General features: G+C 39.5%; 1 protein-coding gene across 1 annotated transcript in view; it reads right to left on the bottom strand.

The window, feature by feature from the left end:
• Window positions 1–25,662, bottom strand: part of TAFA3 (TAFA chemokine like family member 3) — a 660,020-nt gene that overhangs the window by 128,760 nt on the left and 505,598 nt on the right. The window contains exons 3-4 of the mRNA XM_082244378.1: window positions 13,080–13,229; window positions 2,472–2,596 (exon numbers count right to left, since the gene is read on the bottom strand). Of these exons, the coding sequence (XP_082100504.1) occupies window positions 2,472–2,596; window positions 13,080–13,229 (275 nt within the window). The remainder of the gene's footprint in view (window positions 1–2,471; window positions 2,597–13,079; window positions 13,230–25,662) is intronic.

Genomic DNA, 25,662 nt, shown 5'->3' with positions numbered 1-25,662 from the left:
ACCAAACAAACTTGCCAGTTCACCCACCCAAATCCCAGGCTACTAGAATGTAAGAAAACAGATGGGGATCCCAGGTGATGTAATTGATCAAATTTAGCCATTGCCATTTTTGTGACAATGACATCAACCAACATTGTGTTTTACATTACTGCAGCACAGAGAATTCCATCTTTTGTGATTTGCATGTGATGGAGAAGCATCACTGGGGAGAAAAACATCATCAGGCAGGTTTGTTGTGATTGGTGATGGATTCACATTGCTGGACAATACAATTGATGATGGATTTATACCAAAGGACATGGTGCCTGGGTGTTAATTTAATTTTTACTTTTTTGGGAAATGAGTAATAAGGTGTACTAATGTAGCTCTTTTACCTCAATAGTGGGACAAGAAGCAGTGCAAGCAGAGAAGCTTTGCTTTGCTTTGCTGCATGCCTGGATAAGGATCTAACCATGCTGTTTTCACCCATTTTTTTCAATGTCCCGTTAAAAATAAGAGAAAAATTTCTATGGGGGATTAACCTAAAAATGAAACCAGATCCTTTTGCAACCTAGTGGCGAGGAAAGAGAAGTCACTGTCCTGCAACTTTTATTTGCAGCTTTAAGGTATCCCCCAAGTACGTTATTCAAATGATTTGTAGATTTTCAGTGCTGCACTTTAAGCCATACGAAAATACCTTCACACTGCAGAATGGTATTTTTAACCTGACCTCCCATGAATTGAGTCCTGCTCGGTTTGCTTATCTCTACATATAGCAGAGGCATGCAGACAGATAGATATTGTTCTTCAGTGGGACTAGTAAGACTAGAGTAGGTAGAGGTTCTGGGTCAGCAGAGCTTAACTGTCCCAAGCTGAAGAGCTATGATAAAATATCTTATTTTTTTTACCCTTACCATTTTTTTTTTTTACATACAGTATATAGTTTAGTGAAAAGTAAATTTCCACTTTCCAAACACCTTGTTACTGGTCATCTAGGGTTCTTGGAGCACCATAACTTTCCTGATTAATTTAAGAGCTACAGTTACCACATCCACTCAATTATATTTGAAGGGTTTGAGCAGCCTTTGATGTCTTCCCAAACAATTTGCACTGGTCTTAGTTTCCTACACAGTTCCCAGCTTCATCATATGTTGCTTCTTGCCCTGCAGCAGGCTCTCTGTGCATTATCCCACATGCTGCACTTTAAAAAGGCTAAGTTGACCTTTAGTTATAAAATAATAAATGCACATGATTTTTTTTTTACCTTTCAGCCTGAAAAGCATTACGCCCGTGATCAGTGGATCTTAGGTACAATGTCACTGCTGGCAACTCTCTCCTCATACCTCCATATGGCAGACAGTTCAGTTGTGGGAAGTGTCAGTGAAATACAAGGGTGCTGATGAGCTCCTGGGTAGTTCATTGAGATCTACAAGCCATCTGCCACAGTTGCAGGTGGAACTTGTAGTTCATTCATTCACAGATCATTGTGAATGAATGACACGACCATACAGGAAAAGGCCCAAACAGCTGCGCCGTTTTGTGACAGTGGGTGTGGGAGAGGATCCCCTGCCCATTATCGTGGAGAGGTGAGGGGGTGGGGGGTAGTGATGCATGTTACATGTTACACCCTAACTACAGGTGTAACATGTAATATGTACTAAAAGTGAACTTATCCTTTAACTTCCAAAGGGAAGTTTAAAGTTGTTTAAAGTCTCAAAAAATGCTAATAAATTTCCAGAATGACTTCTGTACCTCTTTCAGAAATATATAAATGTAAATGTGTGTCCTTAATTTGTTGTTTTTCTATAAAGTTTGTCTAACCACTTACTTCTTTTGGCAGCACAATATGACACCATTGCATTCTTCATATCTTTTTAAATAATCAAACTTTAAAAACATATTTTTTAAAAAAAACAATTACACATAGCATGCCCTGAGCATATCAATATCATATCACACTAACACCAAGCTACTTTTTGACAGCTGGAACAATCTTTCATGCCTCCCGAACTATTATCACTGATTCTAGTTTCCCATACCAATCCCAGCTTTTCCTCATACTATTTCTTCTGTGCTTCAGGCCCTTCAATGCTACTAAATCTCCAAACAAGCTCCCATATGCTGTTTGCTCTTTAACATCCACAGGGCAGCAGGGAGTTGGATGGAGTCTTAACCTTACCGGAGATCAGTCATGCTGCAGCAGCCTGGTTTTTTAGTTTTAACCCCCTGAAAAACAGTCCATCTAAACACAGCTGAAGGTCTCTGCTATGGATGAGACCTGAAGCCTCCTTTTAGTATTCCTGTGAAAGTCAAAAAGCTTCAGGCTATGTTTTCAAGCATACCAAGAGTTTAACTAGTTTTTTTAAGAGTATCACTTTGTCATTTAAATGGGACAACACAGTTGATTAGCAAGCACATTGATACAACTACAATTACCCTAACCATTCTAATGTGACAAATAAATAAAGTACATTTGTTCTTCTTAGCCTTACCTTTGTTGTTTTGACTTTGTTCCCACTACTACAACTCCAACCTGTCAAGTCTGGTAGAACTTTGCAGTCTTCTCCTTCTAAACAAGGCTGCATCTGACACCACCATTTCTGGATAACTATAGAAGCTGAAACGCATAACACATAGTAGTGATTAGTCTGAGATATATAGGATTAAAGTAAATGTGATATGTAAAATCTTCTCAAGATTATGTCAGGCTTGGTTTAGGTACTGGTATTTTAATTTTTTTTGCCTTAACCGCTTGCCGACCGCCGCACGACTATTTACGTCGGCAGTCAGCCCCTCACAGGCAAAGCGACATAGGGCTACGTCGCTAGCCTGTGAGGGTCTAGGGAGCGAGCGCGCGCCGCCGGAGGCACGCTCCCGCGCGGTCACGGACCCCCCCCCGCGCGTGTGCCCGGAGGACCCGATGTCTGCCGGGCACTCGCGATCGTCTGTTACACCGGAAGAAAGGCAGGCGGCTAATGTAAACAAAGCCGCATGTCATTCTTCCCTGTGTAAGAATGGAGATCAGACGGTTCTACTATGTAGGACCGTTGATCTCTGTTCTTATACTAGTAGCCACAGCCAATCACAGTTAGAAACACGTCCCTAGGACACACTTAACCCCTCCCTCTCCAATATAGTTAACTCCTTCACTGCCAGTGTCATTTTTACAGTAACAGTGCATATGTATAGCACTCATTACTGCAGTAATGTCACTGGTCCCCCCAAAAGTGTCAAAAATGTCAGTCAAGGGTCCGATCTGTCCGCCGCAATGTCGCAGTCCCGCAAAAAAATCGCAGATCGCCGCCATTACTTGGTAAAAAAAAAAACAACAAAAATGACAAAAATCTTTCCCTTAGTTAGTAAACGCGATAACTTTTGCGCAAACCAATCAAAATACGCTTTTTGCGATTTTTTTTTACCAAACATATGTAGCATAAAACAAATTGGCCGAAAATGTTAAAAAATTTTGATTTTTACATTTTTTTGGGGGGAATTTCATATAAAAAATGAGAAAAATATTGTTATTTTTGCAAAATTGACGCTCTTTTTTTGTTTATAGCGCATGATCAAAAAATTACACAGGTGATCAAATACCACCAAAAGAAAGCTCTGTTTGTGGGGAAAAAAAGGACGTCAAATTAGTTTAGGTACAGCATCGCACGACCGCGCAATTATCCGTTAAAATTACACAGTGCCGAATCGCAAAATAGGCCCTGGTCAGGAAAGGGGTAAAATATTTCGGGGCTTAAGTGGTTAGTTGCAAACTATAATGATTTTTGGTTAACAGACAGTACTGAATGAGGCCGCTCAGCAACTGCTTCAAATGCATGCAGTTGTGATGATTTTTAATCAACATAAGGCCTCCTCACTGCCTGCCAAACACTCTCTAAAATGCGATCCTCCACGGATCTTTCTTTACAAGGTGACGATTGTATAAATAAGACTTTATTGCAGCCACCACATATAAGGACTAGTGAACTGCAACATATTATATTTTTGTTTTGGTGGTTTAGATACACTTTAAGCAAACAAATATAAAATCTTAAAGTGGGAGTAAACTCCCATGTATGAGTTTTACCTATAGGTAAACCTATAATTAAGCTTACCTATAGGTACTGTAAATATTGTATACTGTAGATTTTTAATTAAATGCAGCCGGTAACGTCTCCGGTGTATGCACTCTGAAGGCACGGCATACCTGTGCCATTCCTTCAGAGCCCTGCCATAAACTGCGCCTCCCCTGTGCAAATGCGGCAGTGATGTCATTGTCCACTCGGCCAATCGGATAGCTGAAACCCATGAACCAGAAAAAAAAGACTGGGTGAAGATGGAAGTGCCTTCAGCGTTGACAGCGCGCCACTGGATGGCTTAGTTTTCAGGTAAGTTTGTCATAATGTGCTAGTATGCATCTCATGCTAGCACATTATGAATTAAATGGCCCAGGTGCCTGTTTTTGTTTTGTTTTTTGGATGAGGTTTACTACCGCTTTAATACTATAATACAATTTATAGAAACATAACTTTAAGGGAGATGTGACCTAACAAACTAAACACTTACTAGTATTTGGAAGACAGTGAGCTTGAAATTGAAGTATTTATGTAACATTACCCTTATACAGACATATATTACCAAAATGTTTCTGAACTCTTGAATCAAGGCTTAATGAAAATCTGTAATGTCTACACTGTACTTTAAAGTTTGTCAAAGTGTCTTTGGATAAATCATCTTTTATATATTAAAGGCACAGCATTATAAAGACAATTATAATATATTAGATTTACACTGAACAAAATTAAAAACGCAACGTTTTTGTTTTTGTCCCCATTTTTCATGAGCTGAACTCAAAGATCTAAGACTTTTTCTAAGTACACAAAAGGCCTATTTCTCTCAAATATTGTTCATAAATTTGTCTAAATCTGTGTTAGTGAGCACTTCTCCTCTGCCGAGATAATCCATCCACCTCACAGGTGTGGCATATCAAGATGCTGATTAAACAGCATGATTATTGCACAGATATGCCTTAGGCTGGCCACAATAAAAGGCCACTCTTAAATGTGCAGTTTTATCACACAGCACAATGCCACAGATTTCACAAGTTTTGAGGGAGCGTGCAATTGGCACGCTGACTGCAGGAATGTCCACCAGAGCTGTTGCCTGTGAATCGAATGTTCATTTCTCTACCATAAGCCGTCTCCAAAGGCGTTTCAGAGAATTTGGCAGTACATCCAACCGGCCTCACAACGGCTGACCACGTGTAACCACACCAGCCCAGGACCTCCACATCCAACATCTTCACCTCCAAGATCGTCTAAGACCAGCCATCTGGAAAGCTGCTGCAACAATCGGTTTGCATAACCAAAGAATTTCTGCACAAACTGTCAGAAACCGTCTCAGGGAAGGTCATCTGCATGCTTCCTCATCGGGGTCTCCACCTGACTGCAGTTCGTCGTTGTAACCGAATTGAGTGGGCAAATGCTCACATTCAATGGCGTCTGGCACTTTGGAGAGATGTTGTCTTCACGGATGAATCTCGGTTTTCTTAGATCTTTGAGTTCAGCTCATGAAAAATGGGGGCAAAAACAAGTGTTGCTTTTATAATTTTGCTCAGTATATAATTTACATGCTAGAGAGGATGTTTTATCATGTGTCTATGTGCACATCTTCTTTGATATAAATCTTTTTTATTGGCATGTTTATCACACATTGCAAATCAAAATTTATGATACCATTTATCCTCTATAGCTATCAACCTTCGTTGCAACCACCTGTTCCCTAGAGCATAATCCCACATAAGCAAGTATTAGCAAAAGGTCCACCTTGATTTTCACTTATAGGTTTATGTAAACCCTAACAATAAACATCTCTTATTCGCTATCTTTTCATTTTTAGAATATATCAGTCAAAGTGATTTGCTAAATCTGTTCGATAAGTGCAAAAAAAAAAAATAAATCTGTTGGTCCTGCCAGATATCCAATGAGCTGACAACTTCCTGTACACCTTGCCTTTGCTGAACTGCAATCTGAAGCATAATGATCAGCTCTGTCTAGCCCTGGGCTACAGAATACTTTCCTTCAATGAAGTGAGGGGAAACTGTTCTATAATCCAAATAAGGAGTGAGCAGCCCTAATTGACAATGCTGTTCCTTCATAGATGCAATACAGTGAGTGAGAATTTTCACTCTATAACAGTAAGTGTGTTACTGGCAGAATCACCAGGTGAAAAGTAAAGCGCAAACCATGCATTCTCGCAAGCAATTTGATCTTTTTTAATAAAAAATATATTAATTCATTTTTTATTGATTTTTTTATTTGTTTTTTAGGCAGATAGTAGAGTTTCTAGCTTCTGTTCCCATATTTTATTTTATCTATTTTATCTTAATTAGGACCCAAGCAGGTAACAAGTGGGAGTATACATCCCAGATTCCACAGATGGACCCCTACTTTCTCAGAGAAAGTGTTTTTGGCCAACCCTCAAGGTCAACCCTTACTGCCCTTGTTCATGTTGAGAGCCCGATAGCAAGCAATTGTGCTGCTAGTTTAAAAATTACTTGCTAAGCTATTGCTAGACTTGCCAGGCTTCACAAGTTTGTTGCACAATTTCAGCAAGTCCACATTGCATGACTCCAGCTCAACTTTCTTTGCAAACATTCTGCAAGTCTGCACAAGTTCTGGTTCAGTTATTTTGTGCAATAGTCATCCCACCACAGGGGTCACTGTGGCTGAATTTTCATGCTGTAGACTTGTGGAGCTCTTGCTGTAGAGTCACCATGCAAATTTGCTACAAATTGGAAAAGTGTCAACTAGAACTTGTGCTTCAGGTGCTCTGCAAAAATACAACTGGCCAGTGAAAATGTGAGACAGGTTAACAGACTTATAATTCAACACTACCACAAATTCGTGACAAGTTATCCTTGCTATCTGGGAGATTTACTGGTGTGTGACCATCCTAATTTTAAACTGGGCAAAACTCAATGAAAAATCAGAAAACAAACAAGCTTTTTCTGAAGGACAACGCTTAGATTGAAGATGATGTGAAAAGTCAGTAACATGCAACCCACCAGATTTACTGTGGCAGGCAACCGCTCCTGGGCAAAGCGACGTAGTCGCTCGCTCTCAGGAGGCTAGGGGGTGAGCGCACGCTGTCGATGGCGCGCTTCCACCCCCGCTCGTCAGCAGGGAAGCCGATGCGTGTGTCAGATTCAGGGGGCTCCGATTGTCGCCAGACACCCGCGATCATTCCCGCTTACAACAGCCGACCGTCCTTCTTCCTGGGATGATCACAGAGCTCATGTGTTAACTTGCTATATAGGATTACATGTCTCTATGGTCATTTCAGAAGTCACTCCCCCCCAGTTAGAATCACTCCCCTAGGCTCACATTTAATCCCTTGATCACCCACAGGGTTAACCCCTTCCCGGCCAATGGCATTATTGCATTAACAGTGCATATTTTTAGTACTGATTACTGTAGTGATGTCACTGGTACCCCCAAAAGTGTCAAAAATATCAGTTCGGGGTCCGATCTGTCCGCCACAATGTTGCAGTCCCACAAAAAAATGCAGATCACTGCCATTACTAGTAAAAAAAAAAAAAACTGTAAAAATGACATAAATCTTTCTTGTAGTAAGTAGATGTGATAACTTTGGTGCAAACACATCAAAATATGCTTATTGTAGCAGAAACATGTAGCAGAAAACAAATTAGCCTAAAATGTTAAAAAAATGTTGATTTTTAAATGTTTTTTTTGGGAATGTTATATAGCAGAATGTGAAAAATATTGTTTTTATTTTTCAAAATTGTCGCAATTTTTTTGTTTATAGCACAAAAAATAAAAATCACACAGGTGATCAAATACCACCAAAAGAAAGCTCTGTTTGTGGGAAAAAAAAAAAAAGATGTACATTTTGTTTGGGTACAGTGTCGCACAACAGCGCAATTGTCCCTTAAAATAACGCAGTGCCGAATCGCAAAATAGGGCCTGGTCAGGAAGGGGGCAATTCCTTCCGGTCTTAAAGTGGTTAATAATAGTCAGCCAATATAAGACCACGTTTATGATCGAATGCTTTGATTTACAGATTTTCACATCCTTTCCCTTCTTTGTTCTTTTCTTTCTTTCCTTGCTGAATAAATTGTATAGTGATTATAGATAGCCTCCACAAATTATCAACTGCATGTTGGAACCACATTTTTAGACATTGTTTATTCTTCTGTTCAAGAAAAAAATATTTTATGCTTCTCCTAATTTGCATTGATGTTTGCAGTGTAAATAATGGTGGGTGTATGTGTAAAAAGGACTGATATATTGCTATGTGGAGTGCTAATGAGCACATGGATGTTAATTATGCATATAAACTACCTTCAGGAAGAGGATCTGTTACATGGATGGATCAGTAATGAGTAGTGCATATGTAATGAAACATAAGAAGCATTTTCACATTGCTTTACCTTGTTCTACCTACTGAAAAAAACTTGATAATATAATACCTTTAATGCACTGTAATTATTTCCACTGGGCTGGCTAGATTTAATTAGGCCTTTTGTACATGTGTATATGAATATACAACTGTAAGTTTCTTTTATCTAATGGCATTTAGATGTCCTTATCCTGCAGTACAAACTATTCATGGTGATAGGTGAACATGAAAAAATACTAGCATGTCAAATTGTAGTAAAAGCAAAAATATGAGATTACAACAAAAACTTTTTTTTTTTTTAATCAGGCCATTATTTATATTTTTACATACACCCTGTGCAGACCATGAATTTAGTACACATAAAAATAATAATAATAAAAAAAATTACACAAAACAAGACAAAGTAAAAGCTAATGCTGGACAGAAACAGAAGCAAAAGGCAAAGATTGGTACCACTAATGTCTGAAAACTCTTGGCAGCTGATCTTTTTCCCATTATTGAGTTACCATTGTAACAGAACAGGGCACCCCTGACTGGGTATCTCCATTGACAGATGCTCCTAGTGCTTCCCGCGGGGCTCCAAGCACTCCACTAGAGACCGTAACCACTTCAGACCCCACGAACCGCCGCAGCTTGGTTAGGGTCTCGCAATCTCCTACCCACCCTGGACCTACGACAAGGCTCCAGGTTCCTGTGGGTGAACCTCCTTTCCCCAGAGAGTGCAGCAGAACAAGCTCTTAAGCAAGCTCTTACAAGAGCTTAGTGATTCTCTAAGGGAGTATGGAGGACCATAGCAATCCCTTGCAGCAGATTCCCCCAAAAAGAGACAAGACTCTAGATTGAGGGTGAAGAACTAACTCTAGAACAACTTTATTCAACAGACTTATATACAGTTTTTCACCCACAAGGTTACCAACCAGGTGGACCTTGTTGAAAACTGGACGTAATAGTCACCATCCAATAGAAACAGAGCTTTACACTCTCATACAGTGTACACAAAAATATACAATGTGGGACAATCCCCCCTCCCCCTTAGTATCCAATCCGCATCCTATATATATCCCATAATATGTTTCTCTTAAGGCAGAAAGATAAAAAAAATGGGAGGTCATTAACACTTAACAATGCGAAAGGGCAATCAACATTCCCTCCCAATACACAACAAAAGGAAAACCTGTCTGACCTTGAAAGATATGTAATATACACAGCATTTAGGAAGAACAGATTTCATGGCAAATGGGAATACATCTTCATATTCCCATATGGAGATATTGCTGGCAAATATAACCGTCCCATCTGAAGCAATTTAAATCATTAATTATCTGTTTTTACTCATAGTGACGGTTAGTACCATCACAACCATGCATTGGTCTGCACTGTGTCTCTCTATGGCCATCTTGGTGTAGGCACAAAGAACTGCTAAGGCACAAATAAAGCCAAAATTTAGGTAAAACAAAAAATTTAAATCAACAAAAGGGATATTACTTACCTGTAATGTCATGTATACCTACAGCTTCTGTCTTCTGGTTTTGTGGAAATGTTCATCCTCTGATGCCCCTACCCCTACAACCATAATCTTCCTGTGTGGTGGGGGTTGACAGAACTGAGGAAGCAGTGACAGACAGTCGTCTAGAGTACCCAACTGTGTTCCCCCTTCCTGCCCAGCTCTTATATTCATAGTGGCTGTCTTTACAGTTTCTTTGAATAAAATTGATCAATGAATGATGGAGGAGGGGCAGGCAATTGAAAGGGCCACCCTCTCTATTCAAACATCACATTTCATTCATAGAAGCTGTAGTTAAGACTTCTATGAATGGAGGAGATGGGCAGAAAGGGTGGGCATAGCCGGGCACACCATAACATTTTGACAAAGGGGTTTATCAGAGGAGGAAGATTTCTGCTAAACTAGATTACAGCAGCACAGGGAGCACATTACATTGAAGGTGAGTAATGTCCCTTCTGTAATTTTTATTTATTTATTTCATTTTTTTGTTTTAACTAAACATAGTCTTTAACAATTCTAAATGTTTCCTACAATGTAGCAAATGTTCCCTTTTTAAATTCAAGTCAGCACAAGAATAAGGATCTATAATTAAGCCATGTGATTTTAATTTTCAAATTTAATTGAACTTCGCTTAAAATAATGTCACAGTTGTTAAATAAGTACCTTGGTGCATTAAAATTATGACTATTTTTTCATAAGAAATATTACAGGGGCAGAATTTTAAAATCTATGAATGTGTAGAAGGGACATAGTGTGTTTGTTGCTGCTAGGTCTTTTCCTAAAAGGTGGAACAACCTCTGTAGCAGTTAATATGGTCTCTAAGTAAAGAGACAACATGGAAAGAACCCATGAATAAGAAGGTACCTGCTTACCGAAAAAACATTCATAGGTGGTACTTAACGCCCTACCGACTGTCAAATATGTACCCAGGCCACCCTCCCACATGCTGGAGGACCTGTGGCGGTACAGGCTCCATATCCCATACCCTATGGTTCTGCAAGTCCCTTACTTCATTCTGGAAAAAACTCTTCACCCTAATATCCTCCATTTCTGGAACACCCACACCCTTATCCCCAACACTTGCATTACTACATGTAGGCATAGACAATTTCCCACCTCAATCTCACTACACTATTATCCTCCTAATATCTGCTGCCAAACACAACATCACAAGACTATGGAAAGCAACAGAAACTCCTTCCATCCCAAACATTATTGCTGACCTCAACTACCAATGCAAAATGGAAAAGCTGGTAGCCAAAAAAAAACTCACACTAGGGAAGTTTAAAACCACATGGTCACGATGGCTACAACACCCAAAGTGCACTGCACTAATATGAAATCTTCAAGTCTTCAAGCAAAATTTGTATTTAATAATTCACTCAACGATCTCTGCCGGTGTCCCCCCTCCTTGCCCCCATCCCCCCCCCTTCCTCCTCGTCATTACTCCCTATCCCCCCTTCCCACCTATCCACCCCCCCCAAATCACTACCATCTATCTTTATATACTTTACTGAGGCATCTGTTGTTTAATAAATTCTTCCCAACATTGATTGTTTACCACAATTTGGAATGCTTTCTCTACCTTAGACTGAACAAATGTTGTATTTAATGTTTGACTACTCAAGTCTTTCCCTTGTTGTTATTGTACTTAAGAAACATCAATAAAGATCACTTGAAAAAAAAAAAGAAGGTACCTGTACGATCCAAGTAATGTAACTAGACATACATTTTATTAATAGAAATGACATCCATAAAATCACAACATGATATGAATACGACACTATCTCCACCAAACACACCGTGTATAAAAAACTGACAACGTTATCACATGTGATAAAAGTCCGAACTCGAGGAGATTGCATAGAAATATGGTCAGGTGCTGTGTGGCTGTGCTTGGTATCCACTACCACTGCTCAAGTAGCAGTAGGTGCAAATATGAGAATTTCCGAGTAGGGCCAAATCAGCATAGACCATAAGCAGTGATAACTAAGCAATGTATAAAAAATGTAACACAAAACCCTCATGGACAGAAATGATCAAAGGTGTATTCCAAAGGTGTGTTTACTTTCCAGCTACTATCCTCCAGACTTAATGTCTGACAGACACTATCTATCCTTCACCAAGGCTGTTTTCTATTTTAGGTCCCGCTCAATATGCCTATAATGACTGCACTATCTGATTGATTCCATTGCTCCAATTGATCTCCTTGATCAATATTTGATCATATGAACTACATTGCCTATTGCTGCTCATTCACATTCCAGTTCATCAATTACTCCTTCATTGAATGTCTCCGCTGTAGCAATTTCACCTCTCCTCAACTGATTGCAGGTCACTGTAAGGAATCCACCTTTAATCATTTTTGTTCATGAGGGTTTTGTGTTACATTTTTTAAACATTTCTTAGTTATCACTGTTTATGGTCTGTGCTGATACGGCCCTACTCAGAAATTCCCATATTTGCACCTACTGCTACTTGAGCAGTGGTAATGGATACTGAGCACAGCCACACGGCACCTGACCATATTTCTATGCAATTTTTCTGAACGGTCTCGAGTCCAGACTTTTATCACATGTGACAACATTGTCAATGTTTTATACACGGTGTGTTTGGTGGAGGTAGTGTCGTATTCATATCATGGATGTCAATTCTATTGATTAAATGTATTTCTAGTTATATTACTTGGATCGTGCAGGTACCTTCATTTTCATGGGTTCTTTCCATGTTGTCCCTTTACTTACATGTTGCATACTGGTACATCGATCTTTAATTTCCACAGTTAATATAGTCTCTAACCTCCTTTCCTTTTTCCATTTAGTTTGTCATAGTCACTGATAATACATACATTTTTTTAAAGTAACTGATCACATTTGTGAGAAACAAATAAAAGAGATGCATCTTTTTTTTTTGTTCAACAGACCTTAAAGTGAGCCTGTGGCTATGCTTTGGACATTCAAGTATTTACAGATTTTTATTAAATCAGCTTTAAAACAAGCCCTCACTGACCTCTCTAGCTGCAGGCACTGTGGCACAATTCATCCTCAAATTTTGATAGCATAAGCACTAAAGTCCTTCAAGTCTAATCTCTGCTCATTTTAAGGTATATAATCATAAAAAAATTATTGTGCCTTAATATACAGTGTAGGTATTTATAAAATTAGGATTTTGAATGAATTCTTACCATCTACACAAGATGGGGCTGCCCTCGTAGTCCCCGCAACTTGGCCAGGAAAACAGGAACATTTTACTGTTTGTGATCTTTCTTCAATCTTGTTCTTATTGCAGCATCTGTGAGCAGCAATCACTTCACATGTGCCAGGTTGTACATGAACTGCAAGAACAAAAATAACAGATATTTAACAAAGCAAAGAACTACAGCTCATCTATGGAGTGTCTATGGTTGGAATTCTCCGATAAGTTATGTAAAACATTGCATTTTTAGTATCCATTTTATTCAGGAAATTTGCAAAGAGGGCAAAAATGATGAGGGTATTGCAGTCACCCACATTAACTAAACACATTTCTTAATGATTTAAGTATAGTGAACTGAAATCTGATTGGTTGTTATTCTGGACAGCCTGATTACTTTTTTAACCAATTAAAAAGGCCAGCATATGTCAATCTACAAGCTGGCAATAGTTTAATACTGTGTATTATATCTGACATTCAAGCAATGCCTAAGAAAATCTCCAACTTTTACTGTATATGATATGTTCAAAGTACAGTGATTATATATCAGTATATACATGGAGCTGTTTATCACAGTGAGTTGAGTCATGCTATTACCTTGTGTATGTATGCCTATGCCTGAATTGCCCAGTTGCATTGCAGTGCATTCATCAAATACATGCACATTTGTGTCTTTAAAAACCTTAAAATTACAGAAAATACCGGTTGATGCTGACAGTGTTGTGGAAAATGTATTAGGACTAGTGTGGACATTTTTCAGGATGTGTTTTATTTAGCTTGTCATTATGGCTCCTGTTGTCAGTTTGCTTGCAATACGCTCATTAGAGTGTGTACGGGTGAACCAGCATTGAGGAAAGACTTCTGGAAGTAAAAACCTTCCCTTAGATGTGTAGATGCATTTGCTCTTCATAGACATCTCCGCCAGGGAACACTCTAGGTGTCATGCGCGGGTCTGTTTGCCGATAGAGATGCGGTGTGGAGTTCAAGGATCACGCAGCAGGGATATGACTGCCAGTAGGGGCCCCTATATAATGTACAGATTTGTTTGTTCGACGGGGATATGTTTGCTCTGTGAAGTCAGTATCATTTTGATAGCAATCTGCCTTTATGAAGGGATACACACTCATGTTTTTCTACTGTGCCTAATCACCATAGTGGAAACAGCATGGCTTTTTCCCTGCAGATAGCCTCACATCTATGGGAACAGTAGTATAATGCTATTAGGCATTGTTCTCTGAGCTTTGCTGAATGGGATTCATGCCAGTAGTAGTGGCGGGAATACATGCATTTGTTTGATCAGTGCAGCGTTTATGGTTCCATGCGCTGGTTTCATTGTGTAGTATTAGAATTCCGCTACATGTAGGTTTCATATTTAACTTCGGTGTGCAGATTTCCACACACCATTGGCGGGAATCTGTGCACGCTGTTCTGCTCATTCACGATCATGTACTCCCCCTTTCTATTGTATATTTGAATGTATACAGGTGTGTTATTGGCTGATTCTATGTGAGTAACTTATGTAATGTGACTGTACATTTGGAACTGATTGGCAGTTGACTGTACATTTGCAACTGATGTTGTATAGCCATCACTTCCTGCTGTTGTCCCTTTGTTGTCCCATAAATAAACGAAGCTCAATGCTTTAAGAAGGACATTCTATCAAGCATCCAATGTGATAGCAGCCTGTGTGTCTGTATTACTGGGTACTTCTTAGCGCGCTCCATTACCTTATACAAAATAGCTGAGAACTGTGCTTTTAAGCACAATGGGATTAATTGCACTTGGCGTATACTAATATCCAAAAATGCACTTATTAGTGCAACAGAGTTATTGGCGTATCAATCGTATATTAATCTCTAAGACAACAGACATTCAGAAATGGGCTGACAATGTTGCCTCTGATACACTGAAATCCCAAGCAGTGTTGTCACTTGTACTACAGTTCTACTCTAATCCAGAGTTTCTCCGCCTTATGCTATGAAGATGAGTAGGAGGGGAAGTTTTACCAGTCAGCAGGAAATTACTTATTTAGGGCTGAAATGCTGCTTAGGACTTCAGTGCTGAGTAAGTACTGTGTACTGAGAAAAATATGTAGGCTGCTATATGTGGTTTCCTGTCAAAAATGCTAGCTGATTGGTTGTCTATGGCTTTAACCACTTAAGCCCCGGAGGATTAAAAAGAGCGTCAATTTTGCAAAAATAACAATATTTTTCACATTTTTTTATATGAAATTCCCCCCCAAAAAAATGTAAAAATCTAAATTTTTTTACATTTTCAGCCAATTTGTTTTATGCTACATATGTTTGGTAAAAAAAATCGCAAAAAGCGTATTTTTATTGGTTTGTGCAAAAGTTATCGCGTTTACTAACAAAGGGAAAGATTTTTGTCATTTTTGGTGGGTTTTTTTTAACGCGTAATGGCGGCGATCTGCAATTTATTTTGCGATACTGCGACATTGCGGCGGACAGATCGGACCCTTGACTGACATTTTTGACACTTTTGGGGTTACCAGGGACATTACTGCAGTAATCAGTGCTATACATATGCACTGTTACTGCAAAAATGACACTGGCAGGGAAGGGGTTAACTGTACAGGAGAGGGAGGGGTTAAGTGTGTCCTAGGGGCGTGCTTTCTACTGTGAAGGGACATGGCTTGAGGTGTAAAAACAGAGATCAACGGTTCTACATAGTAGAACCGTCTGATCTTAATTTTTACACCAGGGAGAATGACAGGTGGCTTGTTTACATTAGCCGCCTGACTTTCTCCCTTCACTGGAGCGATCGTGAGTGACCGGCGGACGATCGGGTCCGCCGGTCACACGCACTGACTTGTCAGTGAACGAGCCGGGGCGGGCGTGCGCCCGCCCGCAATTGGCTCACAAGTCAGTGACAGGCGAGTGACGTACCCCTACGTCACTCTGCCTGGCCGGGGCTGACCGCCGCAGTATATAGTCGTGCGGCAGTTGGCAACCGGTTAATACTGTCTAAATCACTGACATACAACCGGCACACAGCAACTAAAGCTGGCCAAAAATCTACCCTGAAGTGTAAAGTAAAAAAAAAAAAAAGTGCATGTGCATGCATTTTCTGTGTGCAGTAGTCCCCCTCAGCCCACCCAATACTTACCTCAGCCCATCTCTATCCTGAGACTCTCCCTCATTAACTGAGACAGCAGCGCAGCGCCATTGGCTCCTGCTGCTGTCAATCAAATTCAGTGAGCAAATAAGGAGGGGGGACTGGGTCACAGCTCCATGCCTGAATGGACACAGGAAGCTGTGGCTCGGCTCAGGAGCCCCCATAGAAAGTTGCTTGCTGTGGGGGCACTCATTGGAGGGAGTGGCCAGGAGCCCCAAAGAGGGACCAGGGAAGAGGAGGATCTGAGTTCCCCTGTGCAAAACCACTGCACAGAGCAGGTAAGTATAACATGTTTTTTATTTTTACCTAAAAAAAAAAAAATGAGGCTTTACAATCAGTTTAAGCAACTGCCATTGAAACAAGTGTCTCCATTTGAAGATTTTCCCTCACCTCCTGTTTTTGTGATAAATGTAGCTTTTTAGATTTCCCATTCTTTCAGAAAAAAATATGGACATAAACATCAGGGAAAACCCTGAAACAACGATTCTAGCCAGGTATAACTCTATCCAAAAATTCAAAAGTATGATTTGATTAGACATACAATATAGTTGAGGTTCACTTACAGGAAGTCATTGTGCAGTATATTTTTCTAGCAGAGATTTTTGATAACTGCGCAAGAGAAAACACAGCCCAGATTGATCACATATTGGCTACACACTGCAAGTGCCATCCAGCAGATATAGGAGTACATATATGTTCTAGAAATGTGTTCCTTCTTGAAAATGATCTTATTCTGGTCAGGTAGCAGATTGTGTATGAACAAGGTAAAGGTGTCCAATGAGGATGAGTGTTCTCTGGTCAAGAACAGGAAACAATTGTACATCGTCTAAAGACACCCCTGAGCAGCTGATACCTTAGGACAGTGATGGTTAACCTTTGGCCCCCCTGATGTTTTGGATCTACATTTCCCATGCTCAACTACACTGCGGAGTGCATGAACATCATGGGAAATGTAGTTCCAAAACATCTGGGGTGCGGAGGTTCACCATCACTGCCTTAGGATAACATGTTTTCGTTTTTTGCCGTAGATTTTTGTCCATTCACTCCATTTAAGCTAAAAAAAGCATGGATATTTATAGGAAATATTTTACAAAAATATAGTTTAGTGGCTGGATCATATCTTTATAGTAATCGGCTTCTGTAACTGTAGGTAGTTTGATATCCAAAAACAGATTATTCTGATAGGAACAATAAATGTATATCTTAATTCATGTTTTGATCAATAGTATACCATAAATAAATCACTGAACACACACTATCTTTAATTTACTACATACACTGGGGTGATGATACATTTCAAGAGGTGGAGTGATATTGGATATGCATTTCTGAAAAATTTGCAAACATCAATAATATACTCTAGCAAATATACTCAAGTTAATTGTGGAAATTCAATAGTATGATATAGTCACATCAGAATATAATCAGACAAATTCTGACTGTTGGTGACTGTATTTTGCACATTACCATATTAATTTCAAAATGTATTTGTGTTTGGTTTTGTAATGGCGCTTTTCCACTGCATGGAACCGAACGGTTCGGCTCGCTTTTGTGCTTTTCCACTGCTGGTACCGCATGGTATGGTGTAGGAACGGTTCGGTACGGTACGGCGGCGCTTTTCCACTGCATGGAATTGAACGGTACGGCTCTCAAAAACAGTACCACCTCGATTGTGGTTCCAAGAGGTACCATACCCGGTACCATATCCCACAATCCTTTGCATGCAGTCACTACTAGCCACTGATTGGTCAGAGAATCCCACCCACCCCGTTGTTATCCCACCCACTTAACTTTAGTACTACTTTAGTGGAAAAGCAAACCATACTGTACCGTACCGAACCATTCCAACACCGTACCATGCGGTACCAGCAGTGGAAAAGCCAACAGGGCCAAGTAGAGCCGAGCCGGTACTTGCAGTGGAAAAGTGCCATAAATATGGTTCATTAAAACCATCAGCAGCATCATGTGTGATTTTTTTACCTAATAATTGATGCATTTATATTTTTTTCTATAATAGGAATGTGTTTTCAAAAATTTTTAGGGAATTTTGGCAACTGTGTTACTTACTCCAGAAAAACAAAAAATTACTAAAATGAGCAAAGATAATCGTTACTATTCATACATTACTTTATAAAAGAAAATAATAATAAGGAATGCTTTTTATGTTTTCTTGCATCAATATAATAAGCTTTACACCATTATCAAGCTCTATGATAATAGGATATGAGGAAAAAGAGGAAAGAAAAGCATAATTTTACAACTCAGACATTAAATGAAAACTGTATTCTATAGTTATAAGCTGATTTTATGTTGCTTTTGACCCAGGAGTAAATTCACCCTTCATCTAAGTCTCTCTGGCATTCAGATCAGGAAGCGTGCCTTCATTTTTATGATCTGATCTTCTTGTCATTAAAATTCTTGCTGTGTTTTCACTATGTGCCATAAAATAATGATGACCTATGATAGCATAAGGAAAGCACAGCAAACAGCGCATACAATGGGCCTGTCCGCCAGCTCTGAAGGTACTGATCCACATAACAAATTGGGACAGAAGAGCACTTAAATGAAAAAAAGCCTCTTTGCCAGATTTTAATGGAAGTCACAGACATTTGGAGAAATAAAGATGCAGCAATAAATAACATATTGGAAAACACATAACGCACAAAATTGAGTTAAGAAAATTTCATGGCATTTTGTATTAAGAAGCTTTCTGCTGCAGAGGTAATCTTTAAGCTGGTCATACACTAGACAATGGTCAGTCATTTGCCAACTATCTGACTGCCAAATCCCCTCTTTTAACACATTGTGAACATATTCTATGAACATGCATCTGCTTGCACACCTAACACAGCTATGACTGTTATTAACCACTTAAGGACCTGGCCTATTTCTGACACTTGTTGTTTATAAGTTAAAATTATTTTAATTTTTTTGCTAGAAAATCACTTAGAACCCCCAAAAATTATATATATTTAGCATAGACCCTAGAGAATAAAATAGAGATTGTTGCAATATTTTTTATCACACACTGTATTTGGGCAGCGGTCTTACAAACGCAATTTATTGGGGGAAAATACACTATTTATGAATTAAAAAATAAGAAAATAGTAAAGTTAGCCCACTTTTTTTCTATCATATGAAAGATATTGTTACGTTGAGTAAATAGATACCTAACACGTCATGCTTCAAAATTGCAAACGCTCATGGAATGGCGACAAACGTTGGTACCTAAAAATCTCCATAGGCGACACTTTAAAAGTTTCAACAGGTACTAGTTTCGAGTTACAGAGGAGGTCTAGGGTGAGAATTATTTCTCTCGCTCTATGGATCGCGGCGATACCTTGCATGTGTGGTTTGACCACCGTTTACCTACAATATGTGGGCGCGACTTGCATATGCGTTCGCTTCTGCGACAGGGCATTATTTTACTTATTATACTTATTTTAACTTTTATTTTTTATTTGTACACTGTCCCTTAAAAAAAAGAAATGTGATCACATTTTTTCCTATTACAAGGAATGTAAACATCTCTTTTAATAGAAATAAGCAGGACAGATCCTCTTTAATGTGTGATCTGGGGTCAAAAAGACCTCAGACCTCACATCCACACTAAAAAGCAAAAAAAATGGGCCCTTTAAGGCTGTTGGGAGGAAGCAACATCGCTCCTGTCCTACAAGGCCATACAGTCGAGTGGGGACCATCTTGCCCTCATTTGACTTCCTGCCTAGGAGGAGAAAGGACTGGATCATTTTCCCCGCTACCGACGTCTCCGGTAAGTGGGGAAAACGACCGGGAAGGGAGGGGGGCACCTACCCCGCCACCCATAAAGGTGATCCTGTGACGAATCCGCCGCTGAAACAACCTTTATGTCAAAGCGGACCGTCGGTCGTTTAAAAAAATACCGGGGTTATAGCAGCTATCTGGTACCATAACCCCGGTATTTAACATTTTAACGTCAAAGTGCCAGCGTATAATTACAGTGGGTGGTTCAGAAGTGGTTAAGGAAAAATTCGGAGAGTAAAATTACCTAAACAGAACAATTATTATGTCCCAAGAACTGTTGGGCAGGGTTATTTACTGAGGTTGGAAGATGTTTACAGATATTCAGATGAATTTCAAATCAAATACATGATTGATGTTTTTTAGAAACAATTACCTAATGTTTATGGATACCTAAATTTCAGCTACCTGGAAATATAGCTGCAAAAACAAATTCACTATTATCTGTTTTTTAAGATTTTTGTAGATGCAGAAACCTTTTTTTTTTTTTTTTTACAATCTTTTCCAAAGCTATTTTCTAATGAGAGGCAGGGAGCTATGCTGGGAGAATGAGTTCCATACACAGCTTGCCAATCAATATGGTAACTATCCTAATGTCAATTTCCTCCAATAAAGACTTCCTCTTGAAGTGGAGTTTCCAATGGAAATTCTGTTTTAAGGCATCCTCCCTGGCTTCTGCCTTAGGTGATTGGAAGTTCTCCTTCCCAAAGTCTTCTGGGACACATGACAGGTTCCAGAAGACTTCAGGATCAGTCACAGAGCGTAGCACCGCTCACACATGCACAGTGGGCACCTGGCTCTGAAGCCGCAAGCTGTCACTGCCAGGTGCCCATAGTAGAGATGCTGCTGTCGCCAAGGGAGGACACGGAGAGAACACGGCTGGGGTGAGTACACCGCTGGATCGTGGGACAGGTGAGTGTCTGTTTCTTAAAAGTCAGCAGCTACACTTTTTGTAGGTGGTAACTTTTAATAAACCAAAAAAATTAATGGAACTTTCCTTTAAGGACTGGAAGGGGAGGATTTCTCATCCCCCCCTTGCAAGGTACACTTCCAATATTGAAAGGCATGTGCCCTAGTATGATTCAGGAAGATGGGGGTCTCCATACACACTGCCGTCCCTTTCCTGACCACCAAGTCTACATGCATGGATAAGAGTCTGGTTTAAATGTTAAGGAGAACTCCCATGCCATGTTTTTACCTTTTTTAAAGGTATAATACAAAATCATGAAAAAATAACACAGGGTTCTCTCTAATGTTCATATCAAGGCATTATCCAGACATGCCTCTTGCACGGCACCTATGTTGGAGATCAGTGATGTCTCCCAGGATCCTCATCCAGCTTTTTACAAAATAAAGCAGAAGATCTGACTATGATTTAGGAATAGTTGGGAGGTCATCGTAGCATTAGGCAAACATCATCAGGCAGCAGGAAAGTCATTGGGTGGCAGATTAGGATGACTGACATTCAAAAGCACATCTGGAGGATATGATTGATAATGGATTTACAGCTGGGGACATTGTTTACATTTTTTTAATCAAATGTTTGCTTTTTTTTCACAGTTTAGTGCTTTTATTTACATTTTAGTTATTTGTAATAAGGAGTGCTGATGTATCCAATTTTTAGTTAGCTGGGGGCAGGCTATCTGGATGGGGGAGGGGACTTTTAATTCCTATACCCCCCCTCCCCTCACACATACTTGTGTGAATAAGATATGATGAAGAGGCCCTAGTCCTTACCATTGTAACAAGGTTCACTGCAGTGGTGGGATGCTGGGCTACCCCCTTTACAAAGTAACAATGAATATTGAAAGGCATATGGCCATGTTTGATTAAGGAAAGGGGAATGCACACTTGCTACCCTCCCTTTCTTGGCCACCAAGGCTTAATGTCTGCATAAGGGCCTAATTGGGATTTTAAGGGGAACCCCATTCCATTTTTTATGTCATTTTGAAAGGACTACATTGCACTGTTTAATAACTTTACATGCAGCTTTTAGGCATGCTCCCAAAATGGTATTTAAAATAATTTTATAATTGAAATTTTGCCCCTTAAAGTGGTTGTAAAGTCAGAACATTTTTTATCCTAATGCATTCTATGCATTAAGATAAAAAAAACCTTCTGTGTGCAGCAGCAGCCCAGCCCACTTAATACTTACCTGAACCCCATATCATTCCAGTGATGTTGCAGGAAAGACTCTGCTGCCCGGGACTCTCCCTCCTGATTGGCTGAGGCAGTAGTGTGGTGCCATTGGCTCCCACTGCTGTCAATCAAAGTGAGTGAGCCAATGAGGAGATAAAGGGGATGGGGCCAAACTGTGGCTCCATGTCTTAATGGACACAGAGACCAGCAGCTCGGGTCAGGTGCCCCCAAAGCAAGCTGGTTGTTGTGGGGCACTCCACAGGAGACAAGGGCCTGGAGTGCTGGCAAGGGACCAGAGAAGGGCAGTATCTGGACTGCTCTGTGCAAAACCACTGCACAGAGCAGGTAAGTATAACATGTTTGTTATTTTTAAATGAAAATAATTGAGTATCACTTTAAGAAGCATAAAAAAAACATCTTTGCACTAAATGGTATTTAAAAAGTTTTGCATTGTTACATGGCCCCCTTGAAAGTAGCGTGCATATTAACCACTTAAGCCCCGGAAGATTTTACCCCCTTCCTGACCAGGGTTTTTTTTGCGATTTTTTACTGTGTGACTTTAACGGACAACTGTGCGGTCGTGCAACGCTGTACCTAAACAAATTTGACGTCCTTTTTTTCCCACAAACAGAGCTTTCTTTTGGTGGTATTTGATCACCTGTGCGATTTTTACTTTTTGCGCTATAAACAAAAAAAGAGCGTAAATTTTGCAAAAATAACAATATTTTTCACATTTTTTTATATGAAATTCCCCCAAAAATAAATGTAAAAAGCGTATATTTGATTGGTTTGCGCAAAAGTTATTGCGTTTACTAACTAAGGGAAAGATTTCTGTCATTTTTGGGGTTTTTTTTTTTTAACGCGTAATGGCGGCGATCTGCGATTTTTTTTTGCGGTACTGCGACATTGCGGCGGACAGATCGGACCCTTGACTGACATTTTTGACACTTTTGGGGTTACCAGTGACATTACTGCAGTAATCAGTGCTATACATATGCACTGTTACTGCAAAATGACACTGGCAGGGAAGGGGTTAACTTTATTGGGGAGGGAGGGGTTAAGTGTGTCCCTAGGGGCGTGCTTTCTACTGTGATTGGCTGTGGCTACTAGTGTAGGAACAGTGATCAATGGTCCTACATAGTAGAACCGTCTGATCACTGTTTCTACACAGGGGAGAATGACAGGGAGCTTGTTTACATCAGCCGTCTGACTTTCTCCCTCTGTACCGACGATCGGCGAGTGACTGGCGGACATCGGGTCCGCCGGTCACACGCACTAACTTCCCTGAGAACGAACCGCGGTGGGCGCACGCCTCCGCGGGCGGGCGCTCGCCCGCTATTGGCTCACAAGGAAGTGACAGGCAAGTGACGTACCGGTACGTCACTCTGCCTGGCCAGGGCTGACCGCCGCAGTATACAGTTGTGCGGCGGTCGGCAATCGCTTAAACTTAAAAAAGTCCAGAAAAAAATGCAAATTATGGCTCCCAAAAACTTTATTAAGGTTTCATATTTAGAGTTTGTGAACTTCCCACTTGGTTTGCCAAACCTCATGAACACTGGTTAACTTATCACTACTAACTGGCAGTAAATCTAATATAACTCATCTCAACCATATTTGCTAGTGGGATTAGTTACCATGTACTCCTGTTTCATGTGTTTGTATTATTTTGTCTACCCCACTAATACATGCATTGTCTAGGTACTAAAACTGAACCTAGATTAAATAAATCTGCACTGGTGCAATATGCCATCTGGCTCTTTTAGAATGATTTCTGTTGTACAATATGTACAACTGGCAAATAAAAAAAGCTGTATAAAGAACAAATGTATTAATAATTTAAAAAAATGTGAATGTAAACTCCGCTGTAAGAAAATTACTGGAAATATCCTAATTCATACAACAATTACAAACTATAGTAGCGCACTGAAATAAATATTAAAATTCTATAATCGTATTAAATAATTCATAACCATTCATAACATGAATGCTTTACATTAGATTGGTTCGATAATTGTGCGTTAACACTCTGCAACCACTGTTTCACAAAAGCACTAACTGCTCTTTCTGGCCCAACTTCCATCATGTAGGGATGCATTTGATATGATCCAATAACATTATCTGCTTACTACTTGACTGTGTACTTAAAAAAATTTTTTTTTCATTTGCTTGCACAGTTTATGAATCATGATTGCCTGGATTCCACAACTGTGAGCTTTTCTCTACATCTGCTAGACCCAAGCACTGTCACAGGGGAGGAGATCACATTCTCTTCCATACCTGGAAGTGTAGGATATTGCCAGTGACTGCTAAAAGAAAGAAGCAGAAGTGAAGTGGAGAGTTGGTAAGGTGAGTATTATAGGTATTGCAGATGTTGCACTTGCAAGGTGACAGCATCTCTTCAAGTACAAAAGTAAAAACAAAAAAACAAAAAAATTATATATCTAAATGAATATTTAAATTATATATATATATATATATATATATATATATATATATATATATATATATATATATATATATATATAAAATAAAATTACAATAAATCTGTATAATAAAAAGAGAAAATTTTGTTTTATTGAACAATCTTATTGCCAATTTCATTGAGGCATTACGATTTTATGACCATGGAGATAGGTACTGTATGTAGGCAGGTTGTAAATTGAGATAGTAGCTTACCTAGGCTGAGGGAAGGGTTACATTTGTGAGTTCAGTTCCCGGGCTTTTTGGCTTTTTGGTCCCATCTAGCCCACCTGTGCTATAAAAATGGGGAAGGTTGAGGTCCAAGGGCTGCTCTTTGCTGTCTGCTGAAGGCATTAGGATTATTGGAGGACATCCAAGCCATGAAAATACTGAGATCGACTATCATCTCATGGAGGTATGCCTAGGCAGCCACACTTCTGTAGATAATTTAAGGACAAAGATGTTGTTCATATTGAACTGCTGCAACTTTTCCAGTAAAGTTATATTAACAGTTTTAAGGCAGGTCTGAAGTTAATAAAATGGGTGCATGTTGGTTTTGGTGTATCTAAAGAAGCAGGGTCTTTAACCAGTTCTGGACCGAAAGGATTTGCCCCCATAATGACCAAGCCATTTTTTGCGATTCAGCACTGTGTTAATTTAACGGACATTTGCGCAGTCGTGCAACGATGTACCTAAATAAAATGGATGTCTGTTTTTCCCCACTCTTCCCCCTTTCTTTTGGTGGTATTTGATCAACTGTGCAATTTTTATTTTCTGCGCTATAAAAAAAGAGCGACAATTCTGAAAGAAAATACAAATATTTTTTACTTTCTGCTATATAACATTCCCCAAAAAAAAATTAAAAATCAATATTTTTCATTCTTTTAGGGCAATTTGTATCCTGCTACATATTTTTGGTAAAAAAAATAGCAATAAGCGTATTTTGATTGGTTTGCACAAAAGTTATCGCGTCTACAAACTAGGGAAAAGATTTATGTCTTTTTTTTTTTTTTACTAATAATGGCGGCGATCTGAGATTTTTAGCGGGACTGCGACATTGC

This window comes from Pelophylax lessonae (assembly GCF_965119305.1).
Source record: "Pelophylax lessonae genome assembly, chromosome: 2".
Classification (NCBI taxonomy): domain Eukaryota; kingdom Metazoa; phylum Chordata; class Amphibia; order Anura; family Ranidae; genus Pelophylax; species Pelophylax lessonae.
The sequence above is the reverse complement of the archived record's forward strand: the minus strand, read 5'-3'. Positions and strand labels throughout refer to the sequence as shown.